We start from the raw sequence: 17,055 nt of genomic DNA on the forward strand, positions 1-17,055 counted from the left end.
GAACGGAATCAATTTGCATGGGCACCTCCTCCACCTCCCGAGATGTTTTACCTGCAGGCTCTTTGGAAGGAAGGGAAAAGTTAGAAATACGGTTATATGCAGCAAACTTCTCCTGCCTACGCTCAGTAAGGCGAATGTCAATGCGCACACAATGCTGTATAAATGTCTCTAGCTCTTGTGGTGATTCAGAGCGAGCTAGTTCATCTTTTACAATACTACAGACCCCTTTTAAAAATAGGCAATTGTGTATAACTGTCCTAATTGGTATCTACTGCTAATCTCCTGATTTCAGTAGCATACTCAATAACAGAACGTTTTGCCTGGCGTAAAGACAATAAAGCAGATTCAGCGGTTGCACGGCGATTAGGATCATCAAACATTAATGTCATAGCGGCAAAGAAATCATCCAAGTTATTTAACCGTGGGTCACGAGACTCAATCATCGGATTCGCCCAGGCGAGCGCTCGTGCGGTCAGCAGCATTATTACACACAATACTTTGGATCTATCATTAGGAAAACGGACAGCATGCACATCAAAATATAGCATACATTGCTTCACAAAGCCATGAAATTTGTTGCGATCACCATTAAATCTGAATGGGGGCAACTTAGGTGGGCTAGCTGGTGGCGGTTGCCCAGAGGGAAAAGTCGCTTGTGCAGCTATTTGCGTGCTTATGTCCTGAAAAGCCCGTCCATACTGGGACTCTATGCCAGCAAGTTTGTTTTCCTGGGCTGCCATGCGGGTGCTTAAGTCCTGCAAAGTCTGTCCAAACACTTGTTGATTGAGTTCAAAGCTTCCAAACTTCTTTTGCAGACCTTCCACATCTTTCTGCAGTGATCTAATTATGGAAAACACCTGCTCTAGTCTGCTTTCTGCAGTCATTGTTCCAGCAGTCTCCTTTTTTTTTTAGGCTAGAGTATCCTGTAATAATTATAGGGAATAACTCAGGAGACTCTTTGCGTGGAACAAGACAACTACAGGATACAGTTTTATAAGTGGTAAAGTCTATATTATCACACGGTGATTCAAACAGGTGCAGAGAGAAACTCAAGTCCGCAACACTTAGTGCAAATATCAAATGCAGCTCAGCAGTCTATAGGAAAGTTCAGAGGAAAATGCAATCACGCAGAAAGTCTATGAAGCACAATTATTCTTGAGGATACTTGACACGAATAAGTCCTTGCTTAGTCCACAACACAGATAGATATGCTTATAAGGCAGTTCAAATAATATCTTAGCTCAACCAGGGAGGTCTGGGTAATAGTCTCAGGTTCTTGCAGAGCAGAAACAGCTTACATGTCCAGCAAATGCAGATGGAAGCAAACACGAGCAGTAGATGAAGGAGGATTACTGGAACTGGTGTATGCAGCAGGAACTCAGAGCAGAGTAGCAGGATAACCCCACAGGTTCACAGGAGCAGGTATATAGCCAGGGAGTCACCAGAGGTCCGGTGCTGGATGCAAGGCAGAATACTCTAGCACAGACTGAAGGCTGGGGTGAAGTTTTATAGCCGGAAGACACAGTGCACATGAGACCAAAGACGCCATCTTGGAAAAGGGCAGTAATGCACAAAAAGGTAATAAAAAATGTTCACAGTCCTGACAGTAAGCAGCACAACGCAATAACACACAAAGTGTATAGTGCAAAAGTGACAATGGTAAAAATTAAAAGGGTAGTATATCTTTAAGAGCCGCCAGGTCCTGATAACGCACACACCCCAACACGCGTTTCGGAAAGAGATTCCTTCATCAGGGGTGATGCAGCAAGTTTGCTAACACTGGTGACCAAGATGTACACATGATGACAACGATGGCCCCCTTGTGATGAAGTTGCTGGGGCCAGTGATAGGAGGGCAGAGGGGGCTCCCTTCCTCTGCATGCCTGCTAAATACTGCAATCTATATTGATCACAGTATTTAGGAGGTTAAAATGCCGGGTCTGGTGCAGGCACCACTCCTGCACAGAGTGCTGAATGTCAGCTGTCAGAATCAGCTGATACCCGACGGCGATCGCGTGCACACAGCCTCTGTGAACACAAAATCACCATGACGTATGCATACGTCCAAGGTCGGTTAGTACCAGCTGACCTGGCCGTATGGATACGTCCAGAGTCGTAAAGGGTTTATAGTTTAGGAATGTCCAAGTCAGTCCTGACCTTAATCCTAATGAAATATTGTGGAAGGAACTGAAGTAAACAGTTCATGGGATAAAACCCACCAACATAACAGATTTGAAGCTGTTTTATAGGGAGGAATTGACTAAAATTTCCTCATCTGATGGGCAGGACTAATGAACTATTACAAGAAACGTTTAGCTACAGTTATTGCTGCACAAGAGGGTCACACCAGATACTGAAAGCTACTCACCAGTTACTGGAAAATAAAGGTTCACATTTTTGCCACTCACAATATTAGATCATTTTCCTCCCAAAAAATTACAAACTCAAATACTGTATATTTTTTTATTAATTTGTATGCTATGGTTCTCTTTCTCTACTTTTAGGACTTGTGCAAAAATCTTATGAAAGTTAGGTAAAATATATGACGATATAAGGGAAATTCAGGAGGGTTCACAAAATTTCAAGCACCAAAGCACCACTGTAACTCATATTACAAGGTGTAAACCCTGCATCTATCATTATTCAATGGGACCCCATCGTGCAGCAAAGTGGTGCGCGATGCGGCGCACACCTCAGCTCTAGGGCTTGGGAGCTTTCCTGGAGCTGTGCACGGCCGTCTTACCTTGATGGCTGCACAGCTCCTGCTCCCTCCGTCTTCTGTGTACTTCCTGTCAGGTGACGGCGCGTACGTGATTACATCATTGCATACGCGCCGCCCGACATGTACCGGATTCTGGAGGCAGAGCCGCGCTACTGGGGAGCGACTGTGGGGTAAGTATACAAAACTTTTTTGGTTTCCGTACAAAATGAATTAAATAGGTGAGGGAAGGAGGAGGAATTGCACATGATGACGAGGGAAGGAGTAAGGGGGGTTAAAGGGGGACTGCACATGATGATGTGGGGAGGGGGGTAAAGGGGGACTGTACATGATGATGTGAGGAGAGGAGGAAGAATTGCACATGATGACGGGGGAAGGAGTAAGGGGACGCACATGATGATGTGGGGAAGGGGGACTGCACATGATGATGTGAGGGGAGGAGGAGGAATTGCACATGATGATGGGGGAATGAGTAAGGAGGACTGCACATGATGATGTGGGGAGGAGGGATAAAGGGGTACTTCAGATGATGTGGGGGGGGTTAAAGGGGGACTGCACATGATGTGGGGAGGGGGTTAAAGGGGGACTGCACATGAAGTGGGGGATTAAAAGGAACTGCAAACGGTGACATGGGGTAAAGGGGACTGTACATGATGATGTGAGGAGAGGAGGAAGAATTGCACATGATGACGGGGAAGGAGTAAGGGGGACGCACATGATGATGTGGGGAAGGGGGATTGCACATGATGATATGAGGGGAGGAGGAGGAATTGCACATGATGATGGGGAATGCGTAAGGAGGACTGCACATGATGATGTGGGGAGGAGGGATAAAGGGGTACTGCAGATGATGATGTGGGGGGTTAAAGGGGGACTGCACATGATGTGGGGAGGGGGTTAAAGGGGGACTGCACATGAAGTGGAGGATTAAAAGGAACTGCAAACGATGACATGGGGTAAAGGGGACTCCACATGATGAAGTGGGGGTAAAGGGACTGCACATAATGAAGTGGGGGTAAAGGGGACTGCACATGTTGAAGTGGGGGGAAGGGGACTGCACATGATGAACTGGGGAGAGGGAGACTGCACATGATGAAGTGGGGGAGGGGATGGGAGACTGCACATGATGATGTGAGGGGAGGAGGAGGAATTGCACATGATGATGGGGAAGGAGTAAGGGGGACTGCACATAATGATGTGGGGAGGGGGGTTAAAGGGGGACTGCACATGATGTGAGGGGAGGAGGAGGAATTGCACATGATGGGAAAGGAGTAAGGGGGACTGCACATGATGATGTGGGGAGGGGGGTTAAAGGGGTACTGCACATGATGATGTGGAGGGGTTAAATAAAGGGGGACTGCACATGATGTGGGGAAAGGGTTAAAGGGGGACTGCACATGATGAAGTGGGGGTAAAGGGGACAGCACATGATGAAGTGGGGCAAGGTGACTGCACATAAAGTGGGGGGAGGGGGACTGCACATGATGAAGTGGGGGAGGGGACGGGAGACTGCAAATGATGAATTGAGAGTAAGGGAAGAGGGACAGCAATTGAATTGAAGGTGGGGGGTGGGGAGAGCAAAAGATGATCGGGAGAGAACAAATAATAATGAATTTTGAGGGTGGTGGAATAAATTATATATTGAATGTGGGGGTAGAGCTGTTGATAATGAATATATGGTGGGAGAGAGAAGACATGATAATGAATTAGGGTGGAAAGGGCATGTAAATATAATGAGTTGGTGGAGCGGGAGGTACATAGTGGGGGTGTTGAGTATGCAGTGACTGGTAATGAATTGGGGGAAAGAGTACAGGTGCTAAATAAGTTATATATTTATTAGGTGGGGAAAGTGGATATGTATAGCTAGAAAGGGCTCAGTGGCGTATTATAATTTATATTTGGAATGGTGGGTTGCATAATAACCAATTATGTATTAATGGTGGGTGCATATCTATATTCAGATGTGTAGTGTAGAAGAAAGGGAAAAAGAGGGGAATGTGATCTGGAAGCCGTGCTCTAGGTAAGTGTGTTATTTTATGCAGAGATGAGTCCTGGCTGGAAGAAGTGATGGCGGTCTGCGCTGCATGAAAAAGAAAAGCAAAGATGAAGGACTTCAGCTAGAGATGTCACTGGTGAGTCAGTGTGTTACCTGTACACTGACACTATACACTGTATACTCTGTACAGAGCTCCTGTGTATGTCACCAGTGAGCACTATATTATCTGTGCACTGACACTGTATACAGAGATCCTGTGTATAATGTTACTGGTGATCACTGTATTACCTTTACACTATATACAGAGCTCCTGTGTATAATGTCACCAGTGATCACTATATTTTGCCAGTATGGGGCCCCGAAATTACTAGTGACAGCCCTGAAATGCAATGTATGCAGCAATGTGCAAAAGTTTTAGGAAGGTGTGGAAACAATGCTGCCAAGTAAGAATGCTTTAAAAACTAGAAGAGTTATGGTAATAGTTTATGTTTATCAATTAACTCAATGTAAAGTGAATGCACAAAGGAGAAATCAAATCAATATTTGGTGAGACCACCATTTGCCTTCAAAATAGCGTCAAATGATCAATTCTTCTAGGTACACATGCACACAGTTTTTAAAGGAACTTGTTGGGGAGGTTCTTCTAAACATCCTGGAGAATTAACCACCGATTTTCTGTGTATGTAGACTTGCACAAATCCTTCTGTTTCTTCATGTTATCCCACACGGACTTGACAACTTTGAGATCTGGGCTCTGTAGGAGCCATATCATCATATCCACTAAGCATTCTTACTTTGCAGCATTTTCCCCCACAATTGACTAAAACTTTGGCACAGTTCTGTATACATATATATGGATATTGGTGATGAAGCTGATGTACTATATCCTGATTTGAGAAGGCATTCAGTACTATACCCTACAACAGCCTTGTCCCGAAGCTCCAGGACCAGGGTCTAAGGGACAATGTTCAGTTACAATCAACATTATTCCACCTACAGTAATTGCAAATAAGGTTTAGAATAAAAACTTACCAACATTCTGCTGTTTCCAATGAAACAACAGTTTACATACCTCAACACAAAGAATATACCAAGTGCTTTCCACAAATTCAGCACAAAATGCCCCATTTAATGACTACTGCAGTCATTATTGAATTACACTGGTCAACACAAAAAAATCATCAGCAAAGTTAATATGACTGTTTTATGGAGTTTGATGTGCTGATTCCAAAAATATGCTTAGTTTTGACATATCACCTAAAGTTTCTAAGATAGAAGTATTTTTGTTATTACGTTATTTCTGCATTTTCAATGTATGTGGTTTTTCCTATAGTATTCCCATTTCTTTTCTTGTATTACTTAAATGTGAATTTTCTTACATGGACAACATCGGAAAATTTACATTAGTGAGTTTTATGGGAAGGAGTATTGACAGTGCACTCAACCAATGACTGCTTCTCGGAAAGTAACATGTTATGGGGAGGAGCTAACAGTTATGAGGAGGTAAGATTTGAGTCAGTCAGAAAAGGATGGTGATGGCAGCAAGGACTGGTATGTGAGACTCTGACAGGAGACAGGTCTCTACAGGGATCTGAGCCCTGCCACAGGGAGATAGAAGGGAAGGCAGTCAGTGGACAGCTGCCATTGTGAGAGGCTTTTCACTGCATTTCTGGGAGGGCAAGTCACCTCAGAGGGAAGAAAACAGCTCAGCCACTGAGGTGTAAATGAGTGAGGGTCTCCATAGAGAGAGAACCTGAAAGCAGCCAATATCACACTGAGAAACTGCCTGTCTGCAAATGTTCCTCTGTAAGGAACAGGCTGACCTGTTTGCCTCACAACTGTATATAGTTATCTACCAGATTACCTCCAGTAAAATCAGTTCTAAATACTAGCTACCTCTGTCATCTCTGGGGAAATATCTAGTCAGTCGGCTCATCGCATTTTTTTGAGTTTGTCATTAGCATTGAACTGAACTTACTCTACTGTTTGATCCGATTTATAGGAGAAAAATGCCCCGACAGTGTATCAATCATCCGAACAGACTCTGCTATAGTGGGGAAAAAAAGTATTTCGTCAGCCACCAATTGTGCAAGTTCTCCCACTTAAAAAGATGAGAGAGGCCTGTAATTGACACCATAGGTAGAACACAACTATGAAAGTCAAAATGAGAAAACAAATCCAGAAAATCACCTTGTCTGATTTTGCAAGATTTATTTTGCAAATTATGGTGGAAAATAAGTATTTGGTCACCTAAAAACATGCAAGATTTCTGGCTCTCACAGACCTGTAACTTCTTCTTTAAGAGGATCCTCTGTCCTCCACTCATTACCTATAGTAATGGCACATGTTTGAACTTGTTATCAGTATAAAAGACACCTGACCACAACCTCAAACAGTCACACTCCAAACTCCACTATGGTGAAGACCACAGAGATGTCGAAGGACACCAGAAACAAAATTGTAGCCCTGCATCAGGCTTGGAAGACTGAATCTGCAATAGGCAAGCAGCTTGGTGTGATGAAATCAACTTTGGGAGCAATAATAAGACATTGGAAGACAAGCAAGACCACTGATAATCTCCCTCGATCTGGGGCTCCACGCAAGTTCTCACCCCATGGGGTCAAAATGATCACAAGAAAGGTGAGCAAAAATCCCAGAATCACACAGGGGGACCTAGTGAATGACCTGCATAGAGCTCGGACCACCGTAACAAAGGCTACCATCAGTAACACACTACGCCGCCAGGGACTCAGATCCTGCAGTGCCAGACGTGTCCCCCTGCTTAAGCCAGTACATGTCTGGGCCCATCTGAACTTGCTAGAGAGCATTTGGATTATCCAGAAAAGTATTGGGAGAATGTCATATGGTCTGATGAAACCAAAGTAGAACTGTTTGATAGAAACAAAACTCATCATGTTTGGAGGAGACAGAATGCGGAGATGCATCCAAAGAACACCATATCTACTGTGAAGCATGGGGGTGGTAACATCATGCTTTAGGTTTCTCTGCAAAGGGACCAGGATGACTGATTCGTGTACATGAAAGAATGAATGGGGCCATGCATCGTGAGATTTTGAGTGCAAACCTCCTTCCATCAGCAACGGCATTGAAGATAAAATGTGGATGGGTCTTTCAGCATAATAATGATCCCAAGCGAGGGAGTGGCTTTGTAAGAAGCATACAGTACAGACCTAAAGTTTGGACACATTTAAAGATTTTTCTGTAATTTCATGACTATGAAAATTGTACATTCACACTGAAGGCATCAAAACTATGAATTAACACATGTGGAATTATATACTTAACAAAATAGTGTGAAACAACTGAAATTATGTCTTATATTCCAGGTTCTTCAAAGTAGCCACCTTTTGCTTTGATGACTGCTTTGGACGCTCTTGGCATTCTTTTGATGAGCTTCAAGAGGTAGTCCAATGTTATGACCCCAATGGCGAGGGTCTCAGAGATATCAGCAAGTCTGCGAAGTACAAAAATCCAGCTCATAGGGCAGTGGTAACTGGGTTGACCATATATCTACTCCTAACGCCAACACTAGAAGTAGCCGGGGAACATGCCTACGTTGGTCGCTAGATGTCTCGCGCCAGCCGGAGGACTAACTACCCCTAGAAGAGGAAAACAAAGACCTCTCTTGCCTCCAGAGAATAGACCCCAAAGGTTGGATACAAGCCCCCCACAAATAATAACGGTGAGGTAAGAGGAAATGACAAACACAGAGATGAACTAGGTTTAGCAAAGAGAGGCCCACTCACTAATAGCAGAATGTAGTAAGATAACTTATATGGTCAACAAAAACCCTACAAAAATCCACACTGGAGATTCAAGAACCCCCGAACCGTCTAACGGCCCGGGGGGAGAACTCCAGCCTCCCTAGAGCTTCCAGCAAGGATAGGATACAGATTATGTACAAGCTGGACAAAAATGCAAACAAAAACAATAGCAAAAAGCAAGAAAGCAGACTTAGCTTAATCAAGCAGGAACCAGGATCAGTAGACAAGAGCACTACAGATTAGCTCTGATATCAACGTTGCCAGGCATTGAACTGAAGGTCCAGGGAGCTAATATAGCAACACCCCTGACCTAACGACCCAGGTGAGCATACAAGGGATGATAGACATACCCAGAGTAAAAACACTAGTAGCCACTAGAGGGAGCCAAAAGGTAAATTCACAACAGTCCAAACCTTGGCAAACTCTTAGGTATTATCTTTATCATTTTCCTGATGGCAGGTCCAATCTTCAGCTTTTTCACAGGCTGCCGGTAGCCTCCGTTCCTAAGAATGCAGTGAGTGTAGGACCTGCGATGACGTCGCGGACTTGTGATTGGTCGCGTGACCGCTCATGTGACTGCGACATCATCGAAGGTCCTTCACTCACTGCATTCTTAGGAACGGAGGCAGACACTTGCACCGCTGAGGTCCAGGGTCCGTCGGAGGGGTGAGTATATCCATATTTTTTATTTTTATTCTTTATTTTTTACATGAATATGGATCCCAGGGCCTGAAGGAGAGTCTCCTCTCCTCCAGACCCTGGGAACCATATGCACCGCACACGCCTAAGAACTTATAGGAACTTCCGATTCCGATTTCCGATATCACAAAAATATCGGAACTCGGTATCGGAATTCCGATACAGCGAATATCGGCCGATACCCGATATTTGCAGTATCGGAATGCTCAACACTACCAATAGTATCACCACACAGAGATCACTGATGAGTAGATATCAGGTCTACAAAGGTGTTCTGCCAACCATAGAAGTGAATACAGTGCAGCTAAATACTGTAACTCAAAGGTCACATCTTCTCTAATTGGAGTCAATTGGAGTCCATCACTCTCACTCCTCCGTTATGACAACCTTTCCCGATCATGACTTGTTCTGCAAACACACTTTTCCAGCACCCTCTGCACCTACAGCATTTCTCATTCTTCTACCTCTTTACCGGTGCCATTATGTAACCATTTTATTACTTCTAGTGTTTCATCTGCTGGTACCCCAGGTGCCCACATTTAATTATCTGCTGTGTAGTGCTGCATCTTTGGCTGTAAATTTTCATATGTTGAGAATTCATACATTATGAATGTGTTCATAAACCCATTTTTTGCTTTCTCTCACATATGCTATGTCCATAGAGCATCCAAAGACCATATATATCCATGGATCATGCACCACTTGACTACTTATTTTAAATGTAAACTTGAATGCCGCTAATACTTTGCTATTCCAAAGAGAGAGCACAACCTGGCTTTACACCTCTTGTTTTACAATACTTTTCTTCGAGGGTTATTCTGTATATTCACATGTTCTAAGTGGATTCATACTAAGAATTATATGCACAAAGTCATGCATGCAGTTGTCTGTATATGCAAAAAGTCTTTTGAAAATTTTAATCTACTAAAATGTTTTTTTTTCAGCTTCTTCAAAACTCTGATGCTTCATGTAGATTATGATTATGCAGAGCGAGTTTTATAGGTTGCTAGGAACCCAGCTCAACATCTGAAATCTCCAAAAGAGTAATTTGTATCATATTGCTTTGCAGAATGGGCCGCAATTCTAATTAGAACCTGCTGTATTTCACTATTCTGCACGCCCATTAATCTCAGTGCATTTAAAAAAAAACAACAAACTGCTAATCTGCTTATAAGAGAAAACGAGTGGTCGCACTAAACCTACAATATATTTTAGCCCTCAGAAGCACTGGGAACTAGTATGATGACTTATAAAGAAAGAGGGAAATCATTCATTCCTCGCAGCTCAAAATGCAGGACGGGTTTTCTGACTGCCCTCTTGAAATCCCACTTTACTGCCAAAGCCTGTCTTTGATTCTTGTTTTGGAATGTCAAACCATCAGATCAGCTTTTCAGGTCCACAGCCCCCTCCCTCACTCCATTACAAAAGCTCCCCCACAACAATTACCATGCTTGTGACGGATAACATTTTTTGTACTCCGTATAAAACGTTTTAACGCTGTACAATCCATTACACATATATTGCTGAATTCCCTTTGAGTAATTATTCATTAGAAAACATTTAATGTCGCTGTGGATTTCACACTGGGCAGTCTGCGGACAAAGACTCAGGGTAAGCCCATTCTATAGGATCAAGACTGCTTCTTTTTCCCTAACTCTCGCTGTCTAATCTGAGAAAGTCCAAGATGGAGAGCCCGCCCTTCACAAGGTGGGGAGGGAGGGCGAATTTGTGCAGTTAACGGTCAAAGCACCCCCTGTGTGATCTGACACTCATTTCAAGATGATGGGAAACAATAGAGAATTGTTAGGAGCCTTCCCTTCTTATTTGGTGAAGACACAGGCAGAGAGAGAGACAGTTCAATACATGGGACAAGCTATTCCACCTGCTAATGGTATTCCCTCCCTCTCTCGTCTCCCACTCTTCCACTAAACCTCTCCTCTACCAAGTTTAACGAAAAGAGACAGGTGAAAACGTTCATTAAAAGAACACCCTTTCGGGCGCCAAAATGTATCAATCCAATGGTGCTCTCTGCCACTGCAGAATAAAAATACCAGTCCTGGGAACATTTTAAAGCTAGATGGGAGATGGTGGGATAATGGGAAAACCTCAATCTAGGGACGCTATATAGAATATTGAACTCAAAATTTAAGAAAACCTTTATTCATATAATAGTTGAACCATTAACCTACACGATTTAAGTCTATGAATGCAAAGACAAACTTCTCTGGGCTCCTGCTATTTACAGAAAAGCTGACTAGTGTATCATGCAATGAAAATATTGTAGAGACGGCCAACCATATGGATATGGCCAATTTTCTCAGCTGTCCATCTAATGAATATGGGGTGGCTTGATGGCAAAACAAATATCAAATAAGTTGGATTTCACCATGCCCAATCCTTTTTCTTCCTGAGAGCTAATCTCTGCCAGCTGCTAATCTTCTTGCCTATATTGAAATAAACATGCACTTCTGACCGAGTTTAGCATGCATGTTTATGGAGAGGTCAAAGGAGAATGGCTAAAATTTCATTTGTCTAAGCAATGTCGGGATCGTCCCTGGATCTCCAAACCAGACTTCAATCCTCATATATACTTACAGGTTTCTGAGTCTAGGACATCAGTCAGGACATAGCATGAAAGTGCGATTTGTGAAAATGGCTTAGCAGGCTAGGTGAACAGCCAGGGCCATATTTGCCACTAGGCATCCCACGGCGGGAGCCTATGGTGTCAGGTTGCCGAGGAGCGCCACAATCATCTGTCAGGGGCCCCTTACATAGTAGGCTAAGTTCCCCAGGTGAGCATTTCTTGTAAGGGATGTATAGAAATCTCATGCCCACTGTGCTTTTTTTTACTTAGCCGAAAATTTTATGTGGTGAACTTTTCTAATCTGCAACATGTCGATTTCTCTTGCGATAAATATGAGTTTTACTTGCAGATTTTACCCATAGAAGTAATTTGATGAGGAAATTCCACAGATAAATGCTTTTGTGCTTTTCCACAGTGGAAACACAATAACAGGGCATGTAACCTGCACATGACTTTATCAATGAAGTCTTAAGAAAACTAGGTAATACGAATTTTCCAAAACAAAGTATGTCTTTCTATGCAGCTATCACGCTCGGGTCAGGGGGCTGCCGGCCAGTCCGTACACTACAATGTGCTCGTCATCCGTGTTATACGGCCATCTGACTGTGCCCTTAGGCTAATTCACATCCAAGTGCTCTCCAATTTCTATTTTTACCTTGGACAGCACTTTGTCTCGTACAGTAGAATGGATGTATACACATCGTTAAAACCATGGATTTGATAGTGAGATCCCGGTTACTCAGCGCCGGTCTCATTCTGATCCTATTTGCGAATCAGACTCTGTCATTCAAGTTTATGGGGATCCGTCAGACACGTGATAAACTTGAGCAAAACCATGAACTCCCAAATGCTTTTTTTATTAGCTTGAAAGCATGGACACCTCCACAGACAGAAACAAATAGATACACCTAGGGTGACACCTGAGGAAAAATTGGTCTGTTTCTCTTGGATTTTAACACTCATACACATTTGTGGATTTCGACTTTGGGCTCATGCAGACAAGCGTTTAAATCGCCCATGTGCTGGCTGATTTTTATGCAGATTCCACACAGACAGCACATTGATCAGTGTTATTCAATAGGGCTGTTAAGATGAACAATTTTTTTCTCGGAGAAAAAAAAATCGCAGCGTCCACTACTTTCTACCGAGTCTTGGATGAGACTCACACATTGAAGTCTATGGGTGTAAGAAAAAAATCTAATCCCACACAGAATATCCAAGTGGCATCCAATTTTTATGGATAGATTTCTATTATAAACCCAGGAAACTGTATGTGATCATGGACGTGTTTTAAAGTAGTTGTATAAAAACGGATCGCCCACGGACATAAAAAACAGACACACAAATGGCACATGGATTAAAATCTGATGAAAATTAGAAAAAAATCATCCAAGTTTTCTGGATGGAACTCAGGTGATTTCTTGTACAATTGTCTGCAGGCTCTCTTACACTGTCAGCCGAATCCGCTGATACCAGCAAGTTTGGCCGACATTTGTCTGGTGAGCATGGGGAACTTTAACTACTATCTAAAGGGTATGGGAACTTTTGGTCTGACTTATCAGCATGGGGAATCACAACTCAGAGTGCATAGGGCAGCATGAACACCAAAACCGGCCCTGTGCACAGCGGAAGCACTCAAACTTTTCATCAAGTCTAGATAATACTAGTTCCAATATACAGAAGTTTGGTACACCCATAAGGTTTTGTTCTACATAACAGCATTTATTCAGCTATTAAATAAATTACATGTAACACAAAATGAACAATATTCTGAACAGCGGAAGAGATTTTCCATATGGAAAAACACTACAATGTTAATAAATATTGTCATGCTTGTGCTAGTAATTCAATTCAGTGTTACATAATGGCGTTAAATAGAGGTGACCAGAAAAAATGCCCACAGGAAAAATGCCCAAAGAAAAATAGCCCACAGCCATGTCTGCCCACAAGGAAAGTTGCCCAAACAGAAAGTTGCGCACACAGAAAATTGTCAGCACAGAAAATTGCCCACATGGACAAAATAACAATAGTTATCACCACCACCCCCCACCTGTAATATGTTATATCGATCCAGAGCCTGTGTACAGTGTGACTCCAGCTGTACAGATATAACCTTATTATTACCTGCCCCCAACCTGTAATATGTTATATTGCCCCAGAGTCTCTGTACACTGTGACCCCAGCTATACCAATATAACGTTAACACCCCTTTCCCGACCTGTAATATCTTATATTGCTCCAGAGTCTGTGTACAGTGTGACGTAGGCTGTACCGATATAACGTTATCACACAACTACCTGTAATATGCTATATTGCTTGAAGCCTGTGTACATTGTGTCCCCAGTTGTACTGATACGTTATTATCACCCCTACAACCTGTATTATGTTATGTCTCTCTGAAGACTGTACAGTGTGCCCTGGTTGTATCGATATAATGTTATTATCAATCCCCCCCACCTGTAATATGTTATATCGTTCAGAGCCTGTGTACAGTGTGACGCTGGCTGTACCGATATAACGTTATCACCTCCCCCCAATCTGTAATATGTTTTATCACTCTGGAGCCTGTGTACAGTGTGACGTAGGCTGTACCGATATAACGTTATTATCACACAACTACCTTTGCTATGTTATACCGCTTGGAGCATGTGTACATTGTGTCCCCGGCTGTACTGAGTACGTTATTTTCACCCCTCCGACCTGTATTATGTTATTAAAGACTGTGTACAATGTGCCCTGGCTGTACCAACATAATGTTATTATCAATCCCCCCCCACCTGTAATATGTTATATCATTCCTTTGTACAGCGTTACCCCAGTTATACTGGTATGTGCCCAATTTTCCATGTGTGAAAACAGCCTTAGCCCTCTTTATAATAAACTCTTTTAACAAATTGTTATTTTGTCCATGTGTGGGCAATTATCCATGTGGGCAATTTTCCGTGTGGGTAACTTTCCGGTGGGAATTCATAATAATAATAATATTAATTTTTATTTCTATAGCGCGAATATATTCCGCAGCATTTTACATTCATGACTGTGGGTTTTATTCCTGTGGGCATTTTTCATGCAACCGTAAATAGAATATCAATTGTTTTCTACTATTATTATTATTATTTATTTATTATGCTTTGGTTATATAGCACTATTTTATTCAGCAGCACTTTGCAAACATCATCATCACTGTCCCCAATGGGGCTCACAATCTAAATTCCCTACCAGTTTGTCTGTGGAGTGTGGGAGGAAACCAGTGGAAACCCAGGCAAACACAGGGAGAACATACATAAGTGTACAATAAATCATTTTATACAGATGGCCATATAACAGTACGGTAAAGTAATACTGATCAACTATGTGAACACAATATTGCAGTACAAAGAAATATATTCTTACAATGCAGATAATATTAAATTCAAACAGGCAATCATATTGGTTGATACATGTTATTCCCGGAATCAGGATGAATGACCAAGAAGAAGGATTGGTTTGCCACTGAATATATTTTGTCATAACCGGGGTGTAACTTTATGACTTTTGTTTCCAAATCATTGTGAATTGAGCATACATACGTGAGCATACAGTAGACTGTGTAGACTAATGTTTCCCAAACTCCAGTCCTCACGGACCCCCACGGGTCATGTTTTCAGGATTTCCATAGTGTTGCACAGTTGAGACAATTCCTGATGCCTTGATGATACTTCCACTACTTGCACAAAACTAAGGAAATCCTGAAAACATGACCCGTGGGGTCCGTGTGGACTGGAGTTTGGGAAACACTGGTGTAGACCCTAAACACATCTTCTGAATATCTATGTGAGTATTACAAAGTTGTCGAATAGTGAGATAAATTAAAACTTGGGAAAATAGAGAACGTCTTAATATACATTGAAATATTTTTAAATAAAGACAAGCCAGAGACGGGTAAGGCTGCCAAGTTTAAGCCTGCCGTAATTACAGTATGTTGTGTAGTAGCTGTAACTCCTGCCCAAGTACCATCAGTGGTGTTAGGGCATCAGTTACTGGAAACGGCAACATATCTATTTCTAGATTCTACTTTCTCTCCTTATTAAGTATACGCTAGAAGTAAATTCTATATGGACATTTAGTTTATCAATGAACTATCAAAGAAAACCTACAATAATGCAAAATCTCATAATATACTGTAATTTCTTGTGGTTGCCATAACACTGTAAAACCAAAATGACTATTAGGATTACCTGTTTCTCCATTCCGGCTCCTCAAGTAGATAGATCCAATATAGTCTTTACCATACAGGTTTGCAGTCAGTGCATGATGTAGGAGCACTGTCTCAGGAAGATTCCTTAATAATTCACACTCAGACAGAGGCTCAGCCTGTGGCTACATCCTTCTATAAAGCTAGCCTGACTGCTATGTAGATAAGAAGCAGTAACTCTACCTTCTTCTCGATTGAGTTTCAACCACTCTTGATCCTTCATTAGGCCTGTTTCATTACAGAGTAATTAATCTAGTTTGGAAAGGAAAAAAAATACTTGCCACCTCAATAGGATTATGTCGCAAGAGGATCATATTCTAAAAGAAAATAACCAGCACAAGAGTTAATATTTCATATAATAATTAATATTTACTATGTACACATTATCTGAATATAGGGTATTATTGATTTAACCAGCTAAAGAAATCATTTTTTTCTATCGCAGCTCAGTATGATATAGAAAGTTTCCCATATAGATTTTGCAATTAAATATAAACACCTTATGATGGCTATAAGAAAAAATTTGACATCAAAATATGACATACAGAATCCTTACAGAAAATCTTAACTGAAAAACAAACACATTTTCAACAAATTATATACATATCTATATCATTTATTTAAAAAAAGATAAAAGCTTTTAACAATTTACTTCTGCTTTGTACATATTGGGGCGAGGCGCTTCCTTTTTGGGCTGTGCATCTTGTCTATATAGCTTTCCACGGACAGGTTTAAAACAGTCAGGTCTGTTCCTGCTCTGTGCCCAAACTGTTGTGAGGTCTGCTGACATGTAGTGAGGTGAGCTATAAGAGTTAGGGTCCATCCTGATTGGGTACACCTTGTCGCGGTGGGAAGACTTTTATGCTCTTTTGATCAGAATAGTGGTGACTAGGTATCCAGTGTTATTTACATGTACTATTACGAAAAATATGTTTCCGTCCCCACGACTGAATGTCTAGTGGCTGATTGACAGTTGCAGCACATGCAGGAATTGACTGTTTGTTAGGCAATCCCTGCATGTATTGCGGCTGTCTAACAG

The 17,055-nt window shown here is 42.1% G+C and overlaps 1 protein-coding gene across 1 annotated transcript in view; it reads right to left on the bottom strand.

Moving 5' to 3' along the window:
* MYO1H (myosin IH) overlaps window positions 1-16,064 on the bottom strand; it is a 190,911-nt gene extending 174,847 nt beyond the window's left edge. Inside the window, exon 1 of the mRNA XM_077295901.1 lies at window positions 16,000-16,064. Coding sequence (XP_077152016.1) covers window positions 16,000-16,011 — 12 coding nt within the window. The 5' untranslated portion in view covers window positions 16,012-16,064. The remainder of the gene's footprint in view (window positions 1-15,999) is intronic.
* Between the last annotated feature and the right edge of the window lie 991 nt (window positions 16,065-17,055).

The sequence above is a fragment of the Ranitomeya variabilis genome, chromosome 1 (genome assembly GCF_051348905.1).
Source record: "Ranitomeya variabilis isolate aRanVar5 chromosome 1, aRanVar5.hap1, whole genome shotgun sequence".
Taxonomy (NCBI): domain Eukaryota; kingdom Metazoa; phylum Chordata; class Amphibia; order Anura; family Dendrobatidae; genus Ranitomeya; species Ranitomeya variabilis.